The sequence below is a fragment of the Schistocerca piceifrons genome, chromosome 10, assembly GCF_021461385.2.
Source record: "Schistocerca piceifrons isolate TAMUIC-IGC-003096 chromosome 10, iqSchPice1.1, whole genome shotgun sequence".
In the NCBI taxonomy this organism is placed as follows: domain Eukaryota; kingdom Metazoa; phylum Arthropoda; class Insecta; order Orthoptera; family Acrididae; genus Schistocerca; species Schistocerca piceifrons.
In genome coordinates, this window is record NC_060147.1 from 43,816,783 (window position 1) to 43,842,301 (window position 25,519).

General features: G+C 43.0%; 1 protein-coding gene across 1 annotated transcript in view; it reads left to right on the forward strand.

Annotated features, from left to right (window-relative positions):
* LOC124718676 (C3 and PZP-like alpha-2-macroglobulin domain-containing protein 8) overlaps positions 1 to 25,519 on the forward strand; it is an 852,528-nt gene that overhangs the window by 151,037 nt on the left and 675,972 nt on the right. Inside the window, exon 2 of the mRNA XM_047244301.1 lies at positions 18,558 to 18,682. Coding sequence (XP_047100257.1) covers positions 18,585 to 18,682 — 98 coding nt within the window. The 5' untranslated portion in view covers positions 18,558 to 18,584. The remainder of the gene's footprint in view (positions 1 to 18,557; positions 18,683 to 25,519) is intronic.

Sequence of the window (25,519 nt, forward strand, 5' to 3'; positions counted from 1 at the left end):
AAATATTTATAGTAAAAAATAACTTTCTACATTCAGTAAATTTACGCGTTACAGCACTGTAATCAATCCTGGATATGTTTATGGAGTGGAAACCTAAATTTTAAACAGAAAGAGGGGTAGTGAAGAAATTCATAAGAAAGAAAGATAGATTATTAGGAAAACATTAGGCCCGAAAATTACTGATGGAGAAACATACAGGCTGAGAAGTAATAAGGAAATAGAAGAATACACAGTCATACAAGGTGACATAAGAAAACGAAGGCTTAAATTTTGTGGGCGCATTTAAAGAATGGCACCCACTAGGTTGTAGAATTCTAAGAAAACAGAAGTCAGGGCAAAACTGAGCCAATTGAATGGATCGCTGCCGTTAAGGAGGATCTTAAAGTAACCATTGTAGCTTAGGCAGAGCTTACAGATAGAAAAACACTCAGACTAAAGAGATTTGATTGGGGAGTTGGTCAGACGAAAATTAGAAAACGGACTGGACCACCGTGGTCTGATGAAAGAGAGAGACTTCATTCTGAAAGGATGAAACAAATTTGGACACAAAGGAAGACCAACCATCAAAAGTGAAATTGATCGATTGTACCTCGCGTGATCCTGTTGGGCCCATAGGTGTGAGTCACTAGCTATTGCCACCTAGAATAACTTCGAATGTATGATAGTAGCTGAAAAGTATGTGGGATAAATGTTGCATGGAACAATGGGGGCCATAATATGACGTTGCTTTCTTATTGCTAGGTGGGGTCGTGTCAGAGATATGAGTTCAACTTTCTTTTTTAAATGGGATGCTATAGTTTCGTACTTATTATCTGATAGCGGCTATCGAGACGAATCCAGTGATGTGTAACAGTAAGGTCCTTGACGGTCAATGAAAGTCAAAATGGTGGCATTAAAGTCTATTTACAGAAGGTGTTGGAAGTTCTGATCACTGATAGCAATGCAGTGCTGCAATCTTTTTATCAGTGATTGATTGGTATGCCTTATCACTTCGGCACTTATCAAATCAAATGCTCTGATAATTCTCTCTCGTATATCGTGCAAATAGTAAATATTCGCCGAATATGGCGTATCCAACTATCGTGCCATTGACATGTAAACACCATTCGACGGTTTCGCAGTAGAACACTAATAGGAACGGTAAGATTAGTATATTGTATATTGTATATTGAGCAAGCAGTATAGGAAACAAAAGAAAAATTCGGAGTAGGTATTAAAATCCATGGAGAAGAAATAAAAACTTTGAGGTTCGCCGATGACATTGTAATTCGGTCAGAGACAGCAAAGGACTTGGAAGAGCAGTTGAATGGAATGGATGGCGTCTTGAAAGGAGGATATAAGATGAACATCAACAAAAGCAAAACGAGGATAATGGAACGTATTCGAATTAAGTTGGGTGATGCTGAGGGAATTAGATTAGGAAATGAGACACTTAAAGTAGTAAAGGAGTTTTGCTATTTGGGGAGCAAAATAACTGATGATGGTCGAAGTAGAGAAGATATAAAATGTAGACTGGCAATGGCAAGGAAAGCTTTTCTGAAGAAGAGAAATTTGTTAACATCGAGTATAGATTTAAGTGTCAGGAAGTCGTTTCTGAAATTATTTGTATGGAGTGTAGCCATGTATGGAAGTGAAACATGGACGATAAAAAGTTTGCACAAGAAGAGAATAGAAGCTTTCGAAATGTGGTGCTACACAAGAATGCTGAAGATTAGATGGGTAGATCACATAACTAATGAGGAAGTATTGAATAGGACTGGGGAGAAGAGAAGTTTGTGGCACAACTTGACCAGAAGAAGGGATCGGTTGGTAGGACATGTTCTGAGGCATCAAGGGATCACCAATTTAGTATTGGAGGGCAGCATGGAGGGTAAAAATCGTAGAGGGAAACCAAGAGATGAATACACTAAACAGATTCAGAAGGATGTAGGTTGCAGTAGGTACTGGGAGATGAAGAAGCTTGCACAAGATAGATTAGCATGGAGAGCTGCATCAAACCAGTCTCAGGACTGAAGACCACAACAACAACATTCATGAATTCATACAAAAATGACTCTACCTTATCGAGTTTGGGTTCGAATGAAGCGTCTTGATGTGCAGAATACGATTGAGAGGACGGAATATGTAAGAAATGAAGGTCTGGAGACCACGCCACCATACACACTGTAGAATCTGTTCTGTGTTTGTTCATTTATTTTGGCACATTTAACTTGTAGATGGTTGTTTCCGCTACTGTATACGCCCTCATGGTACCTTATCACCAGCTATTGCCTCACCAGCGTTTCCACTGTCAATTCTTGAAGTCCACACTTCCATGATCACTTGCACCAACAGAGCATAGATTCTTGGGACAATACTTCATTCAGTGATGGCTGACCTCTATCTTCTCCCTATCTGCAGAGTTACGTTGTCTAGTCTGGACGGCAGCATGATGACTTATGGCTTATTGCCTCACGAGGTCTTCCTTGGCCCTCCTGGATACTGCGGCTGCAGTATCATCGAAGATGTTCCATGTCAAGTCACTCTTTAGTGCTGCTTTTGATCCTCATCCCTAATACCTGACGTCCATTACCGCCGCGCCTTCATACAGCGCGCAGTCCCACAGTATGTGTTCTGGTGTTCCCACACTGCTACAGGTAAAGCTATCATTCACCAGTCTTTTGATTTTGTAAGGATACGCAGCATATGGGCCATGGACAATCAGGTGACGTACCAGTCCACTCGATGGGTTAAGAAATCTCCTTCTTAATCTTTCCCTGATGTTAGGAGGAAATGTGTATGTTCTCCTGACGGTACGCTACTGTCTAGCACTCCTTTTGCCAAAGCTGTAATATGGGCCTTCTCATTACCTTTTTAAAATTGGCCTCAGTTCCAAGCATCCTTCCTACTTCACTTTCTTTAATCAGTAAAAGTCACCACATTTCCTAATTTCCAAGTCTAATGAGCAAATTCCTAGAATTACTAACAAAGCCTCATTCGGGGATAGTGCACTAGGCGTCCGTTAATCTTAGCAGCACTCCTTGTTGAACTCTTCTCACTACTGAGGCTGTCTCCGGTAGCTCCAAGCTATAAGCCCAGACGCTCCCACCATATCCTGCGATTGATTCTACACCGAAGGACCAAAGAAGCTGGTACACCTTCCTAATATCGTGTAGAGCTCCCGTGAGCACGTAGAAGTGCCGCAATAAGATGTGGGGTGGACTAATGTCTGAAGTTGTGCTGGAAGAAACTGACACCATGAATCCTGCAGGGCTAACCATAAATCCGTAAAAGTGTGAGGGGGTTGACATCTCTTCTGAACAGCACGTTGCAAGGCACCCCACATATACCGAATAATTCTTCATATCTGGGGAGTTTGGTGGTCAGCAGAAGTGTTTAAACTCAGAAGAGTGTTCCTGGAGCCACCCTGTAGCAATTCTGGGCATGTGTGGTGTTGCGTTGCCCTGCTGGAAACGCCCAAGTCCGCTGGAATGCACAACGGACATGAATGAATGCAAGTGATCAGACAGTATGCTTACGTACGTGTCACCTGTCAGAGTCGTATCTAGATGTATCAGGGTTCCCGTATCACTCCAGCAGCACACGCCTCACACTATTACAGAACCTCAACCAGTTTGAACAGTTCCCTGCTGAAATACAGGGCTCATGGAATCATGAGGTTGTCACCGGACCCTTACACGTCCATCCGGTCGATACAATTTGAAACGAGACTCGTCCAACCAGGCAACATGCCTCCAGTCATCAACACTCCAATGTCGGTGATGACGGGCCCAGGAGAGGCGTAAAGCTTTGTGTCGTACAGTGATCAAGGGTACACGAGTGGGCCTCCGTCTCCGAAAGCCCATATCGACGATGTTTCGCCAAATGGTTTGCACGTTGACATTTGTTGATGACCCAGCACTGAATTCTGCAGCAATTTGCGTAAGGGTTCACTTCTGTTACTTCCAACGATTCTCTTCAGTCGCCGTTGTTCCCGTTTGTGCAGGATCTTTTTCCGGCTACAGCAGTGTCGGAGATTTGGTGTTTTACCACATTCTTGATATTTGAGGAACCACATTGAAACTCACATAAATCTTGATAACCTGCCATTGTAGCATTAGTAACCAATCTAACTGCGCCAGACACTTATTGTCTTTTGTAGGCATTGTCGACAGCAGCACCGTATTCTGCCTGTTTACATATCTCTGTATTTCCATATGCATGCCTATAAATATAGTCTTTTGGCGCTTGAATGTAATATAGATTGGTGTCATGCTCTGACTGTCTTCAAGAGAAACCGATATTACCTACGAGGTGCATTCAAGTTCTAAGGCCTCCGATTTTTTTTCTAATTAACTACTCACCCGAAATCGATGAAACTGGCGTTACTTCTCGACGTAATCGCCCTGCAGACGTACACATTTTTCACAACGCTGACGCCATGATTCCATGGCAGCGGCGAAGGATTCTTTAGGAGTCTGTTTTGAACACTGGAAAATCGCTGAGGCAATAGCAGCACGGCTGGTGAATGTGCGGCCACGGAGAGTGTCTTTCATTGTTGGAAAAAGCCAAAAGTCACTAGGAGCCAGGTCAGGTGAGTAGGGAGCATGAGGAATCACTTCAAAGTTGTTATCACGAAGAAACTGTTGCGTAACGTTAGCTCGATGTGCGGGTGCGTTGTCTTGGTGAAACAGCACACGAGCAGCCTTTCCCGGGCGTTTTTGTTGCAGTGCAGGAAGGAATTTGTTCTTCAAAACATTTTCGTAGGATGCACCTGTTACCGTAGTGCCCCTTGGAACGCAATGGGTAAGGATTACGCCCTCTCTTTCCCAGAACATGGACACCATCATTTTTTCAGCACTGGCGGTTACCCGAAATTTTTTTGGTGGTGGTGAATCTGTGTGATTCCATTGAGCTGACTGGCGCTTTGTTTCTGGATTGAAAAATGGCATCCACGTCTCATCCATTGTCACAACTAACGAAAAGAAAGTCCCATTCATGCTGTCGTTGTGCGTCAATATTGCTCGGCAACATGCCACACAGGCAGCTGTGTGGTCGTCCGTCAGCATTCGTGGCACCCACCTGGATGACACTTTTCGCATTTTCAGGTCGTCATGCAGGATTGTGTGCACAGAACCCACAGAAATGCCAACTCTGGAGGCGATCTGTTCAACAGTCATTCGGCGATCCCCCAAAACAATTCTCTCCACTTTCTCGATCGTGTCGTCAGACCGGCTTGTGCGAGCCCGAGGTTGTTTCGGTTTGTTGTCACACGATGTTCTGCCTTCATTAAACTGTTGCACCCACGAATGCACTTTAGACACATCCATAACTCCATCACCACATGTCTCCTTCAATTGCCGATGAATTTCAATTGGTTTCACACCACGAAAATTCAGAAAACGAATGACTGCACGCTGTTCAAGTAAGGAAAACGTCGCCATTTTAAGTATTTACAACAGTTCTCACTCTCGCCGCTAGCGGTAAAATTCCATCTGCCGTACGGTGCTGCCATCTCTGGAACGTATTGACAATAAATGCGGCCTCATTTTAAAACAATGTGCATGTTTCTATCTCTTTCCAGTCCGGAGAAAAAAAATCTGTGGTCTTAGAACTTGAATGCACCTCGTATTTGCAATGGTTATAATTTTATTCATCACGTTTGTACCTTTTCTGCCTGCTTCCACTACATGATGTGCAAAGCTGCGATGTTGATCCACAAACACCCCTAGATATCTTGTTACTGCGCTTTTCCTAATCGTTATATCATTTAATTTCATTTCAGAGTTTCTTCGTAAGTTCCCTTTCAGCAGCAGGTACACCATTTTGTGAGGTGATGATGCACTTCGACACCAGTCCTTAAGTTTGTGGAGGGCTGCATTACATTTTTCTTCTGTAATTCTTCTGGAGTCACCACTTACAACGAATAGAACGTTATCTGCAAATGCACCAGTCCGTTTATGTTACGGCTGTCAATTAATTTCTATAGTATGGGCTTTTGTGCTAGACTCCAAAACTCCAGACAACATAGTGATCCTTGTGGACAGCCGTTTGTTATTGTTTTGGTTATTTTTTTTCCTGGGCCTGTTAAAGAAAAACATGTCGCCTGTGGCAATAACCTCTCAGGCAGTTATACAGCGTTTCTGGGCACTCCAAATCCCTAAAGCGACCTAAGAAAGGTGGCCACCATAGGTTATCGAAAGCACCAGCTATATTGATCACCATCGTTAGAGCTTATGTAGAAGGAGTATCTGTCGCTAGCGAAATTGACTTATAGCTTGCCTCTTCTACTCCTGCACTGGCGAGGCTCATCCCTCATAGCAGTCTGTGATGTAATCCTTTGCTTCATAGTTTTTCAAATATCTCGCAGACAATGTTAGATAGATTAATTGGTCTGTAGGAGTGAAGTAGGACACTAGGATTTGGAGCGAAGTCGACGTTCTATCTCGTCCCAAAGCTGTTCCATTGGGTTTAGGACCATTCTATTGGCAGGTTAATCCATTTCAGTAATGTTATTGTCAATAACCAATGCATCACTGATGCTGCTTCAACAGGGGTCATACACATATGAAAAACCATGTTCTCCAAACCGTTCCCCTGCAATACAAAGTACTCACGCACTGTAAAATGTGTCCATATGCTCCGAATTTAGCGTCTTTTTAAGCTCTATAACGGAGACCACAGCCTAACCATGAAAGACATCCCCAATGCGATGGTATCACCTCCACTGTGGTTCACTGTTGGCATTATGTGTGATGGGAGGAAAATTTCTCCAGGCACTCCGCATACCCAAACCTTTCCATATCAATACTGCAGGCACACAATGATACATCACTCCAAATCACACGCTTCCAGTCATACACTGTCCAGCGCTGTCGCATACCACTGACTACAGAACTGTGTGGTCAATGAACGGCTGCTCATGCATTATACCCCATTACTTTTAATTCCATAGGCACAAGCATTGCGCCAACTGGACCTCCGGTAGCACTTTGAAATTAACGAGAGATTCCGTCCACTGATTTCATGCGATTTTCTGCAACCACCCTCTGCTGTGCTCGACTGTACCAGTCTGTCAGTAGATGAGGTCTGCCAGGCCTTGGTGTAGGTGGTTGTTCCTTCGAAATTTACACTTGACAGTCACATCCTCAACAGTTGACCTGGACAGAAATAGAAGGGTTGGGATGTTGTTGGTGTCACTAAGGTGACATCCAACAAGTAGTCCACATTCAAAGCCACTGATCAGCCTGTTCTGCTACTACTGCTTCTCTGCTGGTAACACAACATTCTCTGCACCCTTTCATATTGATTGGTCCACCTATCATGACATCTATTGCTCAGTTAACAATTAAATTGGGGTCCCCATACACATTTGATTAGATAGTGTAAACTGAACGATAAAAGCAATGGACCAAATACTGAACCTTGGGGTACAATAATTTCAAATAATAGACAGTTCAGTTCTAAGACAATTATTTACCAGCACACATTAATACAAGGGTACATCTCTCCATATAAATTCAGATAGTTATTATGAGAAGTGATTTTTGGCTTTTCCTAAAGTAGTGTTGTAAGTCCTCTGCTGCTCCTTATCTACACTCATGCTCATAAATTAAGAATAATGGTGAAACATCGCTTTGGTGGGCAGTTTTCAGGTTTAAAACACCTTGGCATATGACCATGTGGTGCATTTGACCTGTGGTCGTCGCACGGTGGCGCAGGCAGCAGTCCACATACACAGAGGTGTGTGGGTGCATGTCAGAGTACGGTGCACCGAGTAAGTGTGCAGACGTTTTCAGAAGTGCTAATGGTGACTGTGTGTTGATAATGGCCCAAAAAACACATACTGATGACGTTATGAGGGGTAGAATAGTAGGGCGACTGGAGGCTGGTCAAACACAGCAGGTCTTATCACGATCCCTCTACGTGCCAGAAAGTGTGATCTCCAGATTATGGCAACGATTCCAGCAGACAGGAAACGTGTCCATGCGCTACAAAAATGGTTCAAATGGCTCTGAGCACTATGGGACTTAACATCTATGGTCATCAGTCCCCTAGAACTTAGAACTACTTAAACCTAACTAACCTAAGGACAGCACACAACACCCAGCCATCACGAGGCAGAGAAAATCCCTGAACCCGCCGGGAATCGAACCCGGGAACCCGGGCGTGAGAAGCGAGAACGCTACCGCACGACCACGAGATGCAGGCCATGCGCTACAGTACGGGCGTCCACAGTGTACTGTACCACAAGAAGACCGATATCTCACCAATAGTGCATGGAGTACTGCAGGTAGCATTGCTCAAAACATAACTGCAGCCACTGGAACAGTTGTCTCCAGACACACAGTCTACAGACGACCGAACAGACATGGTTTATTCGCCTGGAAACCTGCAAGGCGTATTCCACTGACCCCTGGTCACAGGAGAGCCCGTAAAGCCTGGTGTCAGGAACACAGTACACGGGCATTGGAACAGTGGTCGCGGGATATGCACAGATGAGTCCAGGTATAGTCTGAATAGTGATTCTCGCCGGGTTTTCATCTGTCGTGCAGCAGGAACCAGATACCAACCCCTTAATGTCCTTGAAAGGGACCTGTGTGGAGGTCGTGGTTTCATGGTGTGGGGCGGGATTATGATTGGTGCACGTACACCTCTGCATGTCTTTGACAGAGGAACTATAACAGTCAGGCGTATCGGGACGTCATTTTGCACCAGTATGTCCGCCTTTTCAGGGGTGCAGTGGGTCCCACCTTTCTCCTGATGGATGAAAACGCACGGCCCCACGGAGCTGTCATTGTGGAGGAGTACCTTGAAACAGGAGATATCAGGCGATTGGAGCGGCCTGCCTGTTCTCCAGACCAAAACCCCATCGAGCAAGTCTGGGATGCTCTCAGTCGACGTATCGCTGCATGTCTTAAAAACCCCTACGACACTTCAGGAGGTAACAGCCACTGCAGCAATAATGGGAGGCTATACCCCAGCAGCTGCTCGACCCTCTGATACAGAGTATGCCAACCCGTTGTGCATGCTGATCATATCACCTATCACCTATTGATGTAGGGGTACATGCACAGGAAACAGTGGCGTTTTGTAGCACATGTATTTCGGGATGGTTTTCTCAACTTATCACCAATACCGTGGACTTACAGATCTGTGTCGTGTGTCTTCTGTATGTGCCTATGCTATTAGCGCCGGTTTTGTGTAGTGCCACGTTGTGTGGCACCACATTCTGCAATTATCCTTAATTTGTGACCATGAGTGTATATAAACGGTTAAGGAGACAATATAAGCAGCCGTGCCAGAATGAGATTTTCACTCTGCAGCGGAGTGTGCGCTCATATGAAACTTGCTGGCAGATTAAAACTGTGTGCCGGACCGAGACTCGAACTCGGGACCTTTGCCTTTCGCGGGCAGAAGTAAAGCTGTGAGGGCGGGGCGTGAGTCGTGCTTGGGTAGCTTAGTTGGTAGAGCACTTGCCCGCGAAAGGCAAAGGCCCCGAGTTCGAGTCTCGGTCCGGCACACAGTTTTAATCTGGCAGGAAGTTTCATAAGCAGCCGTGTTAGACTGTTTGCAGATGATGCTTTCATTTATCGTCTAGTACAATCATCACAAAATCAAAACAGATTGCAAAACGATGTAGAAAATATTTGTGTCTGACGTGGAAATTGGCAATTGACCCTAAATACCGAAAAATGTGAGGCCATCCACATGAGTGGTGAAAGGAATCAGTCAAACTTTGGTTACAAGATAATTCACTCAAACCTAAATACAGTTAATTCAACTGGGTACCTAGGATTTACGAGTACAAACAGTTTAAATTGAGAAAAACACATAGAAAATGTTGTGGGGACGGCAAACCAAAGATTTCGTTTTATTGGTAGAACAATAAGAAGATGCAACAGATCTTCTAAAGACGCTGCCTACACTATGCCTGTCTATCATCTTTTGGAGTACTGGTGTGTGGTCCTGGATTCCTGGCAGACTGGCTCTGAGGTCTTTGGGACTTAACTTCTGAGGTCATCAGTCCCCTAGAACTTAGAACAACTTAAACCTAACAAAACTAAGGACATCACACACATCCATGCCCGAGGCAGGATTCGAACCTGCGAATGTAGCGGTCGCGCGGTTCCAGACTGAAGCGCCTAGAACGCCTCTGCCATGCCAGACAGGATTAACCGAGTACATCGAGAAATTTCAAAGGATAGCAGCGCGTTTTATACTACGGCGAAACAGGGTACCGCGTGTCAAGGACATGATACAGGATCGGGGTGGACATCATTAAAACAAAGGCATTTTTCTTTGCAGCGGAATCTTCACACGAAATTTCAGTCAGTAGCTTTCTCCTCCGAATTCTAAAATATTTACCTACAAAGGGAGAAAAGATCACCATAATAAAACAGAGGAAGTCAGATGTTTCACACAAAGATATAGGTGTTTCGATAAACCCTCTGCCAGGCACTTAAGTGTGATTTTCAAAGTACTCATGTTGATGTATATGTAGCTGTAGTTGTAGATAGTGTGAACTTAACGATAAAAGCAACGGACCAAACACTGAGCCTTGAGGAACAGTAAATTTTTCCGTTCTAAGACAATTATTTATCAGCACACATTCATACAAGGGTACACCTCTTCACATAAATTCAGGTAGTTAGTATGAGCTCTAAGTAATATTTCCGACTGTGTCATCAACAATGCGATGAGGGAGATTCGTGTGTGTCGCGTGGGGACCTCACACCTTAATTTGCGTCGCGACGTCGGGAGATTACGGCAGCCAGAGGTCTCTCGCTCGCGGCGCCGGTACAAATCCGGAGCGGCGGTTTTGTTTCACAACAGGTTGCCCCTCCCAGCGGGGACAGACGGAGAGAGGCGGGTAGTTGATTTCTGGGGCCCTGGCGAGCTGTTAGCCCGCCGTCCGCTCCCGGGGGAAATTAGCAGCCGACCTGACTCCCGAGCCTCCTGCACTCTTGCTGTCTTTGAAGCTCCTTATTCGCCGCCAGCAGTACAAGAATAACACCCCTCGCTCTGCCCTGTTGTACGTCCAGCACACAAGGGAACGCCGTACCACCTTTGCGTCCTAATTAACTATTAACTGTTTCATTCATTTACTCTCTTTCGTGTATCCCGACCCACAGGGCGGTATAAAAAGTCAAAGTAGACAGTACAAATTTTTCCAGGTGCCAGGAGTACTTTCTCTCTCAGGGGTCCATAAGAACTTACACTACTAGCCATTAAAATTGCTACACCAAGAAGAAATGCAGGTGATATACGGGTATTCATTGGGCAATATACTATACTAGAACTGACATGTGATTACATTTTCACGCAATTTGTGTGCATAGGTCCTGAGAAATCAGTACTCAGAACAACCACCTCTGGCCGTACCGCCTTGATACGCCTGGGCATTGAGTCAAAGAGAGCTTAGATAGCGTGTACAGGTACAGCTGCCCATGCAGCTTCAACACCATACCACAGATCGTCAAGAGTAGTGACTGACGTATTGTGGAGAGCCAGTTGCTCGGCCACCATTGACGAGACGTTTTCAGTTGATGAGAGATCTGGAGAAAGTGCTGGCCAGGGCAACAGTCGCACATTTTCTGTATCCAGAAAGCCCCGTACAGGACCAGCAACATGCGGTCGTACATTATCCTATTGAAATATAGAGTTTCGCAGGGATCGAATGAAGGGTAGAGCCACGGGTCGTAACACATCTAAAATGTAACGTCCATGTTCAGAGTTTCGTCAATGCGAACAAGAGGTGACCGAGACGTGTAACCAATGGCACCCCATACCACCACAGGCGGGTGATACGCCAGTACGGCGATGACGAATACACGCTTCCAATGTGCGTTCACCGCGATGTCGCCAAACACGCATGCGACCATCACGATGCTATAAACAGAACCTGGATTCATCTGAAAAAATGATGTTTTGCCATTCGTGCACCCAGGTTCGTCGTTGAGTACACCATCGTAGGCGCTGCTGTCCGTGATGGAGCGTCAAGGGTAACTGCAGCCATGGTCTTCGAGCTGATAGTCCGTGCTGCTCCAAACGTCGTCGAACAGTTCGTGCCTATAGTTGTTGTCTTGCAAACGTCCCTATCTGTTCCCAGAATGAGATTTTCACTCTGCAGCGGAGTGTGCGCTGATATGAAACTTCCTGGCAGATTAAAACTGTGTGCCCGACCGAGACTCGAACTCGGGACCTTTGCCTTTCGCGGGCAAGTGCTCTACCATCTGAGCTACCGAAGCACGACTCACGCCCGGTACTCACAGCTTTACTTCTGCCAGTATCCTGTCTCCTACCTTCCAAACTTTACAGAAGCTCTTCTGCGAACACACAAGAGCACTTGCCCGCGAAAGGCAAAGGTCCCGAGTTCGAGTCTCGGTCGGGCACACAGTTTTAATCTGCCAGGAAGTTTCATATCAGCGCACACTCCGCTGCAGAGTGAAAATCTCATTCTGGAAACATCCCCCAGGCTGTGGCTAAGCCATGTCTCCGCAATATCCTTTCTTTCAGGAGTGCTAGTTCTGCATGGTTCGCAGAAGAGCTTCTGTAAAGTTTGGAAGGTAGGAGACAGGATACTGGCAGAAGTAAAGCTGTGAGTACCGGGCGTGAGTCGTGCTTCGGTAGCTCAGATGGTAGAGCACTTGCCCGCGAAAGGCAAAGGTCCCGAGTTCGAGTCTCGGTCGGGCACACAGTTTTAATCTGCCAGGAAGTTTCATATCAGCGCACACTCCGCTGCAGAGTGAAAATCTCATTCTGGAAACATCCCCCAGGCTGTGGCTAAGCCATGTCTCCGCAATATCCTTTCTTTCAGGAGTGCTAGTTCTGCATGGTTCGCAGAAGAGCTTCTGTAAAGTTTGGAAGGTAGGAGACAGGATACTGGCAGAAGTAAAGCTGTGAGTACCGGGCGTGAGTCGTGCTTCGGTAGCTCAGATGGTAGAGCACTTGCCCGCGAAAGGCAAAGGTCCCGAGTTCGAGTCTCGGTCGGGCACACAGTTTTAATCTGCCAGGAAGTTTCGTCCCTATCTGTTGACTCAGGGATCGAGACGTGGCTGCACGATCCGTTACAGCCATGCGGATAAGATGCCTGTCATCTCGATGAGGCCGTTGGGATCCACCATGGGGTTCCGTATTACCCTTCTGAACCCACCGATTCCATATTCTTCTAGCAGTCATTGGATCTCGGCAACGCAAGCAGCAATGTCGCAATACGATAAACCCCAATCGCGATAGGCTACAATCCGACCTTTACCAAAGTCGGAAACGTGATGGTACGCATTTCTCCTCCTTACACGAGGCAACGCCGGTCAACTGCTGTTTGTGTATGAGAAATCGGTTGGGAACTTTCCTCATGTCAGCACGTTGTAGGTGTCGCCACCGGCGCCAACCTTGTGTGAATGCTCTGAAAAGCTAATCATTTGCATCTTCTTCCTGTCGGTCAAATTTCGCGTCTGTAGCACTTCAACTTCGTGGTGTAGCAATTTTAATGGCCAGTAGTATAATTATGTATGTAGACAGTTCACCGTCCCACGTATCGAGAATCTCTACAATTTTTGGCTGTTAACGACGTTGACACTGGAAGGATATCTAAAATAATAAAGTCTGCTCGAAGACCCCTCGGTACTGACCGGCCGCCGTGTCATCATCAGACCACAGGCGTCACTGGATAGGCAGGTGCAATGGTCAGCACACCGCTCTCCTAGCCGTTGTCAGTTTACGAGACCGGAGCCGCTGCATCTCAATCAAGTAGCTCCTCAGTTTGCCTCACTAGGGCTGAGTGCACCCCGCTATCCAACAGCCCTCTGCAGAGCAGATGGTCACACATCCAATTGCTATGCTGGTAAGTGATTTGTGAAACGTATAGGTTAATGTTAGTCAGGGCCATTCTTTTGTATGGATTTTTGAAAGTCAGATTGCGTTGCGCTAAAAATATTGTGTTAAAGCACAGTCTTGTATAATTTTTCAAAAAGGGGACGCAATCTGACTTTCAAAAATCCATACAAAAGAATGGCCCTGACTAACATTAACCTATACGTTTCACAAATCACTTACCTCACAAAAATCTTCATTACTCGAGCTACTGCAATAAAGCGAGCGTCACTACTGCCAGCTAAATAAAAGATTCTAACTACTGAAGGCACTAACTACTGATAGGCATAGTGAGCAAATGAAAGATTTTAATAGTGAACAAACACTGTATTTACCTTAATAGTCATGATATATATAGCAGTTCATGACAGTCTTACAAATTTCAAAACTCCGCCATCTCTCTCCCCACGTCCACCACTGCCGGCGGCTCACCTCCAACTGCGCAACGCTACGCGCTGTTCACATCCAGCTGCCCAACACTACAATGGCAGACAACAATGCAAACTAGCCACAGACTGCACACATCACAGCCAGTGATTTTTCATATAGAGCGCTACGTGGCGTTACCAATAAGAAAACATAAACAGCCTACTTACAGTATCACTAGCAGTCGAGATGACAGGCATCTTACCCGCACGGCTGTAACGGATCGTGCAGCCACATCTCGATCCCTGAGTCAACAGATGGGGACGTTTGCAAGACAACAACCATCTGCACGAACAGTTCGACGACGTTTGCAGCAACATGGTGTATCAGCTCGGAGACCATGGCTGCGGCTACTCTTGACGCTGCATCACAGACAGTAGCGCTTGCGATGGTGTACTCAACGATGAACCTGGGTGCACGAATGGCAAAACGTAATTTTTTCGGATGAATCCAGGAACTGTTTACAGCATCATGATGGTCGCATCCGCGTTTGGCGACATCGCGGTGAACGCACATTGGAAGCGTATCAACCGGCGTGATGGTATGGGGTGCCATTGGTTACACATCTTGGTCACCTCTTGTTCGTATTGACGGCACTTTGTACAGTGGACGTTACATTTTAGATGTGCTACGACCCGTGGCTCTACCCTTCATTCGATCCCTGCGAAACCCTGCATTTCAGCAGGATAATGCACGACCCCATGTTGCAGGTCCTGTGCGGGCCTTTCTGGAAACAGAAAATGTTTGACTGCTGTACTAGCCAGCACATTCTCCAGATCTCTCACCAACTGAAACCTTATGGTCAATGGTGGCCGAGCGACTGGCTCGTCACAATACGCCAGTCTCTATCCTTCATGAACTGTGGTATCGCATTGAAGCTGCATGGGCAGCTGTACCTGTACACGCCATCCAAGCTCAGTTTGACTCAATGCTCAGGCGTATCAAGGCCGTTATTACGGCCAGAGGTGGTTGTTCTGAGTACTGATTTCTCAGGATATATGCACCCAAATTGCGTGAAAATGTAATCACATGTCAGTTCTAGTATAATATATTTGCCCAATGAATACCCATTTATCATCCACATTTCTTCCTGGTGTAGCAATTTTAATGGCCAGTAGTATAATTAACTGGTGATGAAGTTTTGTTCCATCAACTGCGAAAATGTAGTTAGGGATGAACTACTGTAGTTTCGTTTCCCTGTTTTGTGAGGGATGTCAGGAAGAAAAGGTCTCGTGAAGATTTGAAACTAAGAATGAAGATTGTTGGAAGTCGCTAAGTGCTCTCATCCTCAAATACTGGAAAAACAGTCTGGGCAATTTGCGCGCCATGAGATGCGCTGCCTCAACACACATCCACAGTTTCTAACTGCAATACTTGACTTATTGTGGTAAATCTTTAGCGTAAGAGTATACCTCTTAAAGAGAAGATCATGATGGCATTTTAAATTTTTAAGTTACAGTCAGATTAAATACTGAAAGTTGAAACTTCAGTCAGCACTGGATGTCGTTAGGCATCCTGTAACTGTGGTCACATGATCGCACCCCAGGTTATCCATTTAGTAGTATAGATCGGACGACTCCAGTTTAACTTTGCTCTGCAGGCCTTCAGTGTTTTTTTCACACAATAATCCGTTTAATTTTTGACAATTAGTGTAAATTTTTAGTGCCAGCATGTCACTTGCTTGCTTAAATAATTATAGCTCTAGTCTGTATCAGGATGAGACTTAGATTGTTTGCTGTAAATCGACTGTAGGTTTGTTCCTCTATCATTTTATCATCTGCCCTGGATGTGTTGTCAGGTTTTGACCCTTCATTAGTATTCATATAGCCAGGTTACATATGCAATACAGTGAGTAGTGCTTTATTCATGGCTGTAATTTACTGCATTATTTTTTCAGTACAAATTTTAGTCGTTAGTTGCAGATAAATTTTATTATACTTTACTGGTTTCGACAAATTAATTTGTCATCTTCAGAAGCCTACAATATTAACGACATTATAAATATTTGCTCCTTGGATATACACTTATGTGAAGTATAAAAAGTATATTACACATACTTACTTAGTTTAGCATTTAATATCGTACTTATTTTTGAAAAATGACATCAATGTGTCCTTTACCACCAATAATGCTACAAAGTTGCTTTCTATACACGATGAGAACCTCGAATTGATGAATTTCTCAAATCTGGAGTATATAAAATACAACACAACGTAATACAACGTTTCTATCTAGGACAGATAGGGAAGACCTTTAACACCTGTTTTTGTGAGCACTTGCTCAACAAACAGAATTTTATGGAAATTGTACAAGTAATTGACAAAGGCTTCAAAATGAATCCTTTAGAAAACTTTGAAATTTATGAACATTCTGACCTAAATTCAAAAGATTTGTTGAATGATCAATTTGCATTAAAAAAACAGACCCTATTTTGATTGTATATCATCTCTTATAAAATGTGGAAATTAGCTGATGATTTTTATATGTTAGTATCATGTGTCGTATTTTTTCAAATGTATTATATATAACTTATTTATATTATATATAACTTATTTATATGCCTTAGTTACAGTTTTATAGGTGTTTTTATATATGTTTCTTGCCGCTAGCCCAACAGATACACGTATGTGATTCAGTTATTGTAAATTTCCAAACAGTCTTTAAAATAATCACATAGAATATGTAAATTTCTGAACATACCATGGAATTATCCTTCTATGAAGAATATATTGATAAACTCAGTAACTTTCTGTAACAAATTTTTTATAATCCACATGAGTGTATAGCCAAGGTCTAAGAATTTATAATATCGCTAATTTTGAAGGTTTCTGAAGGTGAAAAAATAAATTTGTCAAAACCAGTAAAGCATAATAACATTTATTTGCAACTGATGACCAAAAATATCCTGAAAAAACGGTGATTACTGTATACAATACCTTGCACTCACGTGTAATGAGCTTTACATTCAAATAACCTGCTAATAAACTACTTGTGATACTCAGTTCACTCATGGCAGACAGGTGATAAGTCATCAGCAATGAAGAATTAATTTTAAAAAATGTAAAATAAAAGTGGGTGCCCAACCTGCTCAGCAATGTGTATACCTTCCCTTAACAATCCATCCTTTCTCGTACAGTTAGCCACTTGCAAAGCAGGCGTTTAGGAAAGGCCTACATCTTCATGAACGATCTAGTTATAATTTTCTATCTGTAGGGTTTATCACCTAAATAGTAGAGTGATTATATTCATAACTGAACACAAAATTTGGGAACAAAATAACAAAAACATTTTTAATCATTGAAAACTGATATTACAGCATTACTGTAACATATCATTTCTATGCTCAATTTAATAATAATTGTACAACATTAATCATAAAATGCATGTATATCAAGTGAGACTGATATTACGAAAATTAAATTAAAACTGTGATACGCCTACACACAAAACGAGTAGCAAATGAATGGAGTTTCTTAAATATCAAAATTATTTCATAATCTGAATGCATTATTAATAAATTATCGTAAATTAACATTTTTATTGTCAGTTCTATTGATCACATTGAGGGGACTCTCAATTGTTTCCCACTTACAACGTTTATGTGACACAACACAACCAAAAGAAACAGAAAGTCAAAATACAATGTTACTGTCAAAGAGTGGCTATTAAATATAGCAAAGTAAAGAGGAAAAGAAAAATAAGAATATACTCAGTATCGTATTACAAAGGTAACATATCAGATAGTCATAAAGTGGCATTTTGTTCACCCGTATCGACTGTATGCCTGCTCATACATGTTACTCATAAAGTGGTGCAGCTGTCTACTGACAATATATATAAACTGATTTTCCTTAAACATAACTCGCAAAGATACTATAACGAATGTCTGAGATACAGCCAGTTCGACGTTTGCCTCTGATCACATATCTTAGTTTTCATGTCTTTTACTAATAGGTCTTCAATCTGATACTATATGCTGTCTTATGTTTTGCAGCCCCATATTTTGTAGTAGTGAAGATACATATCAATGGCTTAACATAAGACAAGGAAGATGGCATTCTGTTACGTTGTTCTGTGTACATTCTCATGGTAATGATCAGTATTATGAACAAAAACATGTACTGAGTTTGTATTTGTTGCTGCTTCCACAGTTGATGTTGAGTCTAGCAAAATCCTCAGAGTGTGCAGTTTCTTCCTAACGTACAATTGCAATACCACAGATTTATTCATCTCCATGGGAAACGTGTCTCACCTACCACTGTCATTTTCTGTTTCAGAGATGCTAGAGTGACCAGACACCAGAGATGACTGCTGCCAAAGGAGGTGCCATGTTGGCTCTTCTGCAGTTGGTAGCACTGGCAGCCATGTTGCATTCTATGACTGCTGCGGAGACGTGTGACCAGTAAGTACTATCACTTAGTTTGCATCCTATATCACTAGTCAGCAGTAAGTATGTCTCTCACATTTGAATAACTTGAATAACAATTTAGTGGTCATAAACAATGGAATAAAATTATAATTTAGATTTCATAGAGATAGTGCTTGGGAAATCACTATGCGTCATGTTCAGCAGCATAAAACTGCTGGTTTATGCAGTGACTTAAACAAAACAATGCATAGCGCCTTGTCGACATTGAAGTCATCAGAGGCAGAGCTCAGTTTCGAACAGACAGCGAGTGTTGCAGCAAACAGACTAACTCATTTTCATGGGAATCGAGTTGGTATGTGTCGTACTCGATTTCGGGGCGGAAAGCTGCGCATAAATTACCAAAAACTTTCAGCACTGCAGCTTTTCGGTGGATAGAGAAAATAAATAAGTATATTTTTTTCGTTTTTTTCTCTAAATTACTTTGGGTTCTGTGCATTATTGTGCAAAATACAATCGCCGAAACGTACAATTGAAAATGCAGAGTTATTCATCAACCCAGAGACATAAAAGTACTGTCATATGAAGGCAAGCATGAAGGAGACAAAGCTGATGATGTAGAAGTTGACAAAGAAGGAAACGATGGATGAACCGCTACCAGATGAGTACTGGATGTGTTTCCCAGAGCGGATTCGTCTACTGGACAAATATATTATGGATAAAAGAGACCACTTTGGCTGGGAGGGGTGCATTGCATGTCTCAACGGTTTAAGTGGCCATACCGTAGGTGCATGCACAATGGAAGTGTATCAGAGTGTATACTTGGACGAGGAAAAAACTAATTTTTTTCCCTGAATTTCCAGTTAAAAGTACATTTCCACCCAGGTGAAAATACACTTTTTCTGTGTTTAAGTAAAACTTATCAGTCTTTTGAATGATTATGGTTTTATACATGAACGTAGAATTTCCAGGCACTTCAGAAAACGAAACTCAGGGAACCAAACGCGTTTTGGGAAGATGTCTGACGTGCAGCAACATGTACACTGCTTATTTCCATATTACGAAACTATAAATTCGAATTCAGCCGAACACCGCATGTGACTTACCGAAGCATTGAAATCGTGATTGTGATGCGCTTTTGTAAGCCTGTCACAGGTCACGTCACGTGATCTCGCCAGCCGACGACAGCGGATATTCAGCACATAGGACACGTGATGTAGTCGGCCAAAAGCAACATCACTGTTAGGTAATGCGAACACACAAATAGGGAAAGTTAATGGTTTAAATTAATATATGTAGTGTTGCTACAAGAAAAGAAAAGCTTTCACATATAATGTTGTCCCTTTTGCGTGTCTTGCACTTTAAGATACATCACACAAATGTGCCAGTAAAATGTTTAAGAACGACATAAATGTTAGAACTTCTGGGCTCCAAATTATTCAAAATAATCGTACTCAAAGAATTAATTTTTAAATGAAGAGTCAAAAGCTCTGGGATTTATGAAATTCAGCGTACATTCTCGCACGTAGTTCATCTTGCGTAAAAGGAAATTTACTTTGAAAGTAACGCTTTTCAAACCACCATTCGCAATATTTTCCAGCGACCTGTTAGAAACAGGTTGGTTTCAGCACTTGCCAGAGAGCGCCTGATAACATAATGTCATAAAAGAAACAAGACGTTAGAGGACACTCTAAGTGCACGGGTATTTCGAGAACCATACTAAAATGCATAATTCGGCTTAAAGTGCACATTCGTATTTCCAGATTCGGATGTAAATATTGTTCGAGTACCAGTATTGTATTATCTCATGATTGGTTCTTTATTATGGCATTATGCCATACGTTCTGTAAGATGAAAACATGCACCTGAAATGCAGCGAACAGTTTAAACTGGTAATAAATTGGCTGGTTTAGCGGAAAAGATAAGTAAAAACCAAATTTCTTTAGCAAATCGACAGAAATAACTTCATTGTTCTGCAATGCGATTAATGCTTGACTGTCAGAAAGGGAAAATAAAATAAAATCTGAAACTAATAACATATTTTAGCCTACCGTAATTATGTAATTCACTGGATAGCTCCTGGTCACAGAAATCAGTTTTGTTTTCATTTGACATAAGAGCAATAAACGAAAAGCAAACAGCAAAATCACCAAACGTAAATATGGGTCACGTGAGATTACCCACTTCCCCATTACAACTTAAGACTACTCTGTAGATCTGCACCGGATCTACGATATTTCCGAACCAGAGCAATACTAGATAGTGGCGACCCCCCCCCCCCCCCCCCAACCTTCGAGCGTCTGAGGTAGGAAACCAAAAATTTAAAAAATCGACTTTTCAAAACATGTCCATTTTGTAGCGCACATGTTTCTGAAGAGTCTGATACATAAAACATACGTGTTTGAGGAAATGGAAGACATATTGTTTGGTCTTAAATGTGCCAAAGTGTAGTCCCACGCCTCTTCACACAGCATTCTATAGCACGTCACTGTATTTCGTTCTGTGGAACTCAAACATGTAACATTTTGTAATTGGTGCCATCAAACTATATTCAGGACAGGGGAAATTAAAAATTTCCTGTGGTGCCTCTCCTGCTCCCAATCGGCCGGTCTGAGAACCTGCCCCTGTTTCAAAAAAACTCACAACAAATACTGGATGGGATTGTTTGTAACCGGGAGAGCAGTAACTCTTCAGAAAATTTGCACTCTTAGCTAATAACGTTATGTTTTGTGTGACATAAAATTGAATATAGAATACATAAAAGCAGTAGCCGGCCGGTGTGGCATTGCGGTTCTAGGAGCTTCAGTCTGGAACCGCGTGACCGCTACGGTCGCAGGTTCGAATCCTGCCTCGGGCATGGATGTGTGTGATGTCCTTAGGTTAGTTAGGTTTAAGTAGTTCTAAGTTCTAGGGGACTGATGACCTCAGATGTTAAGTCCCATAGTGCTCAGAGCCATTTGAACCATTCTGAACCATAAAAGCAGTAAAGACAATAGACAAGCAAGCCAGTACACATTTCTTCAATCCTTAGGTCCTTGCATTTTTTTTCTCACTAGACTTCGTACAGCTTTATATGACGTGCTTTCCTTTTGGGTAAGAATCTATTAGCTCATCAAAGTTCGTCAAACGTTTTGCTACACGAAAAAACCAAATGTTGTGTAATACTGAAAACTCTATTAATACGAATAGAACCCAAGACTGGTGTGGCTTCTCGATCTGATTACGTGTATTTTGTCACGAAGTAAGTGTGCCTAATATTGCAGCAATTGTAACACACACCGAATAAGCGACACTGTTTGGGCACAAATGGTCATTTTTATAACACGACAGAATATAATCACGAAGTACCAATATCAAATTCCTATTAGGCCTACTACAAGCAAAACGTTTCATGTTAAGAAATAGTTTCACATTTCATTCATACACTCTAGCTTCTGAAGCAGTAGTACGAAATTTTTACATCAATTTGGAGTCGTTATATTCTTCCATAATTTTTGTGATGTCCCCGTTTCTTCTCCTTCCTCGTTCTAACAATCAATCTTGTCATCACTAATTCTGTGACTATTCCTGCCAGGGTTAAAACTTATTCTCCGTTTAACTTGACTAACCCTGCCGCAATCACCGTTTTAGTTATCCCGCGTTTTTTCTCCGGTTACGCGTTATCACGTGTTCGAACAACACGTTTTCTGCGCTGCTTCCACAATAGAACTTTAGCGGCTGCTATCTGGGGACTTTACAACTGGCCCTTACCAGTGTAGGGTTCTGGCAAAAAAGCGCATGCGCATGAGCTCGCTGGCAACTGCTCATACGAATCTACTGTAAGCAGTTGCGACGTCACTCTCATCGGTGGCAATTTGCTGTTATGAAGCATTGCATAGTCTTCCTAAAGCCGTCGACACATTTTGCTGTTGGCAGACGCTTGTGCGAGCACTGTGTTTTGTGCTGTATATGGTGCATTTCTTTGGCAACTTAGTTTTATTTTCGTTTTTTTTTTTCTCTCTTTCAAGTTTTATTGCTGCAGTATTATTCTGCAGTAGTAGAGTATTGGTTCTTACCGGTCAATGCTACAAAAATTTAACTGTAAACTAAAACAATGAAAAATTCCCGAAATTCTAGAACAATCCCGGGATTTTTCCCGGTTTTCTACCGGAAGAAAAAATTCCCGTTTTTTTCCCGGATCACCTGGTTGTCCCGGGTCGTATACACCCCGTATATCTGTTGAGAGGCCGGACTAATATATGGGTCCTGCAAAGGGGCAGCAGCATTTACAGTAGTAGTAATTCCAATCCCAACGAAAGCATGGTTTTGACAGATGTGAAAACTACCGAACTATCAGTTTAATAAGTCACAGCTGCGAAATACTGACACGAATTCTTTACAGTCGAATGGAAAACTTGTGGAAGCCAACAATGAGGACGATCAGTTTGGATTCCGTAGAAATGTTGGAACACGCGAGATAGTACTGACCCTACGAATTATTTTAGAAGATAGGTTAAGGTAGGGCAAACCCACATTTCTAGCATTTGTAGACCTAGAGAAAGCTTTTGACAATGTTGAGTGGTATATTGCCTTTCAAATTGTGAAGGTGGAAGGGGTAAAACACGGGGAGCGAAAGGCTATTTACAATTTGCACAAGAACCCGATGGCAGTTATAAGAGTCGAGTGGCATGAAAGGGAGACAGTGGTTGGGAAGGGAGTGAGACAGGGTTGTAGCCTTTCCCCGATGGTATTCAACGGGTATGTTGAGCAAATAGTAAAGGAAACCACAAAAAATTTGAAGCAGGAACTAAAATCCAAGGAGAAGAAATAAAAAGTTTGAGGTTTGCCGACGATATTGTAATTCTGTCAGAGACAGCAAAGCACCTGGAACAGCAGTTGAAGGGAATGGACAGTGTCTTGAAAGGAGGATGTAAAATGGAAGCAAAACGAGGGTAATGGAATGTAGTCAAAATAAATAACGAGATACTGAGGGAAATCAGATTAGGAAATGAGACACTTAAAGTAGTAGATGAGTATTGCTTTTTGGGGAGCAAAATAACTGATGATGGTGAAATAGAGAGGATATAAAATGTTGAGTAGCTAGGGCACAGAAATCGTTTCTGAAGAAGAGAAATTTGTTAACATCGAATATAAATTTAAGTGTCAGCAAGTCGTTTCTGAAAGTATTTGTATGGAGTGTAGGCATGTATGGAAGTGAAACATGGACGATAAATAGTTTACACAAGAAGAGAATAGAAGTTTTCGAAATGCAGTGCTTCAGAAGAATGCTGGAGATTAGATGGGTACGTAAGTAATGAGGAGGTACTGAATAGAACTGGGAAGAAGAAGAATTTGTGGCACAACTTGAGTGGAAGAAGTGGTCGGTTGGTAAGACACATTCTAAACCATAAAGAGATCACCAGTTTAATATTGGAGGGAAGGGTGGAAGGCAATATTCGTAGAGGGAGACCAAGAGATGAATTGAGATTCACAAGGATGTAGGTTACCGTAGTTGTACGGAGTTGAAGAAGCTTGCACAGGATAGAGTAGCATGGAGAGCTGCATCAAACCTGTCTCTGGACTGATGACCACAGCAGTGGAGACAATCTGGGCGATTGACTGATATGGCCTTGTAGTGTTAACCAACATACCTATGTTGCCACAATGAGATTTTCACTCTGTAGCGGTACGGCACACAGTTTTAATCTGCCAGGAAGTTTCATTCCTATGTTGGTTTCGCAAACAGCTGAAAACAGCGCCAGAATACAGACATTACATTTCCGAAAAAGGTATACCTCTACTTTATGTCTTAATGATGATGCCCTCATGTTAGACAACATACTTCGGAATTAAAGTAGTCACCGGTTCAGAAATACCAGTGGGGAGCATGTCATTATCAGGAAAAACCAAAACTGCCATTATGTGGGTCACAATGTCACATATTAGATTCAAAAATGGTTCAAAATGGCTCTGAGGACTATGGGACTTAACATCTATGGTCATCAGTCCCCTAGAACTTGGAACTACTTAAACCTAACTAACCTAAGGACATCACACAACACCCAGCTATCGCGAGGCAGAGAAAATCCCTGACCCCGCCGGGAATCGAACCCGGGAACCCGGGCGTGAGAAGCGAGAACGCTACCGCACGGCCACGAGCTGCGGGCTATTAGATTCCTTAATTGGGTACGCAGGCTAGAGAATCCGCACACATCAAAAAAAGATTTGCATCACCTCGGTTCCGAGAGTTTCGGAATCTGTAAAGAAAATTTCCGCTTTTTTATTGCTCATGAAAACCACAATTTGCATGTTCTACCACCATACAGCGAGACCTTCAGAGGTGGTGGTCCAGACTGCTCTACACATCCGTACCTCTAACACCCAGTAGCACGCCCTCTAGCGCTGATGCCTGTATTCGTCGTAGCATACTATTCACAAGTTCATCAAGGCACTGTTGGTCCAGATTGTCCCACTCCTCAACGGCGATTTGGCGTAGATCCCTCAGAGTGGTTGGTGGGTCACGTCGTCCATAAACAGCCCTTTTCAATCAATCCCAAGCATGTTCGATAGGGTTCATGTCTGGAGAACATGCTGGCCACTCTAGTCGAGCGATGTCGTTATCCTGAAGGATGTCATTCACAAGATGTGCATGATAAGGGCGCGAATTGTCGTACATGAAGACGAATCCTCGCCAATATGCTGCACATATGGTTGCACCATCGGTCGGAGGATGGCATTCAAGTATCGTACAGCCGTTACGGCGCCTTCCATGACCACCAGCAGCGTACGTCGACCCCACATAATGCCACCCCAAAACAGCAGGGAACCTCCACCTTGCTGCACTCGCTGGACAGTGTGTCTAAGGCGATCAGCCTGACCAGGTTCCCTCCATGC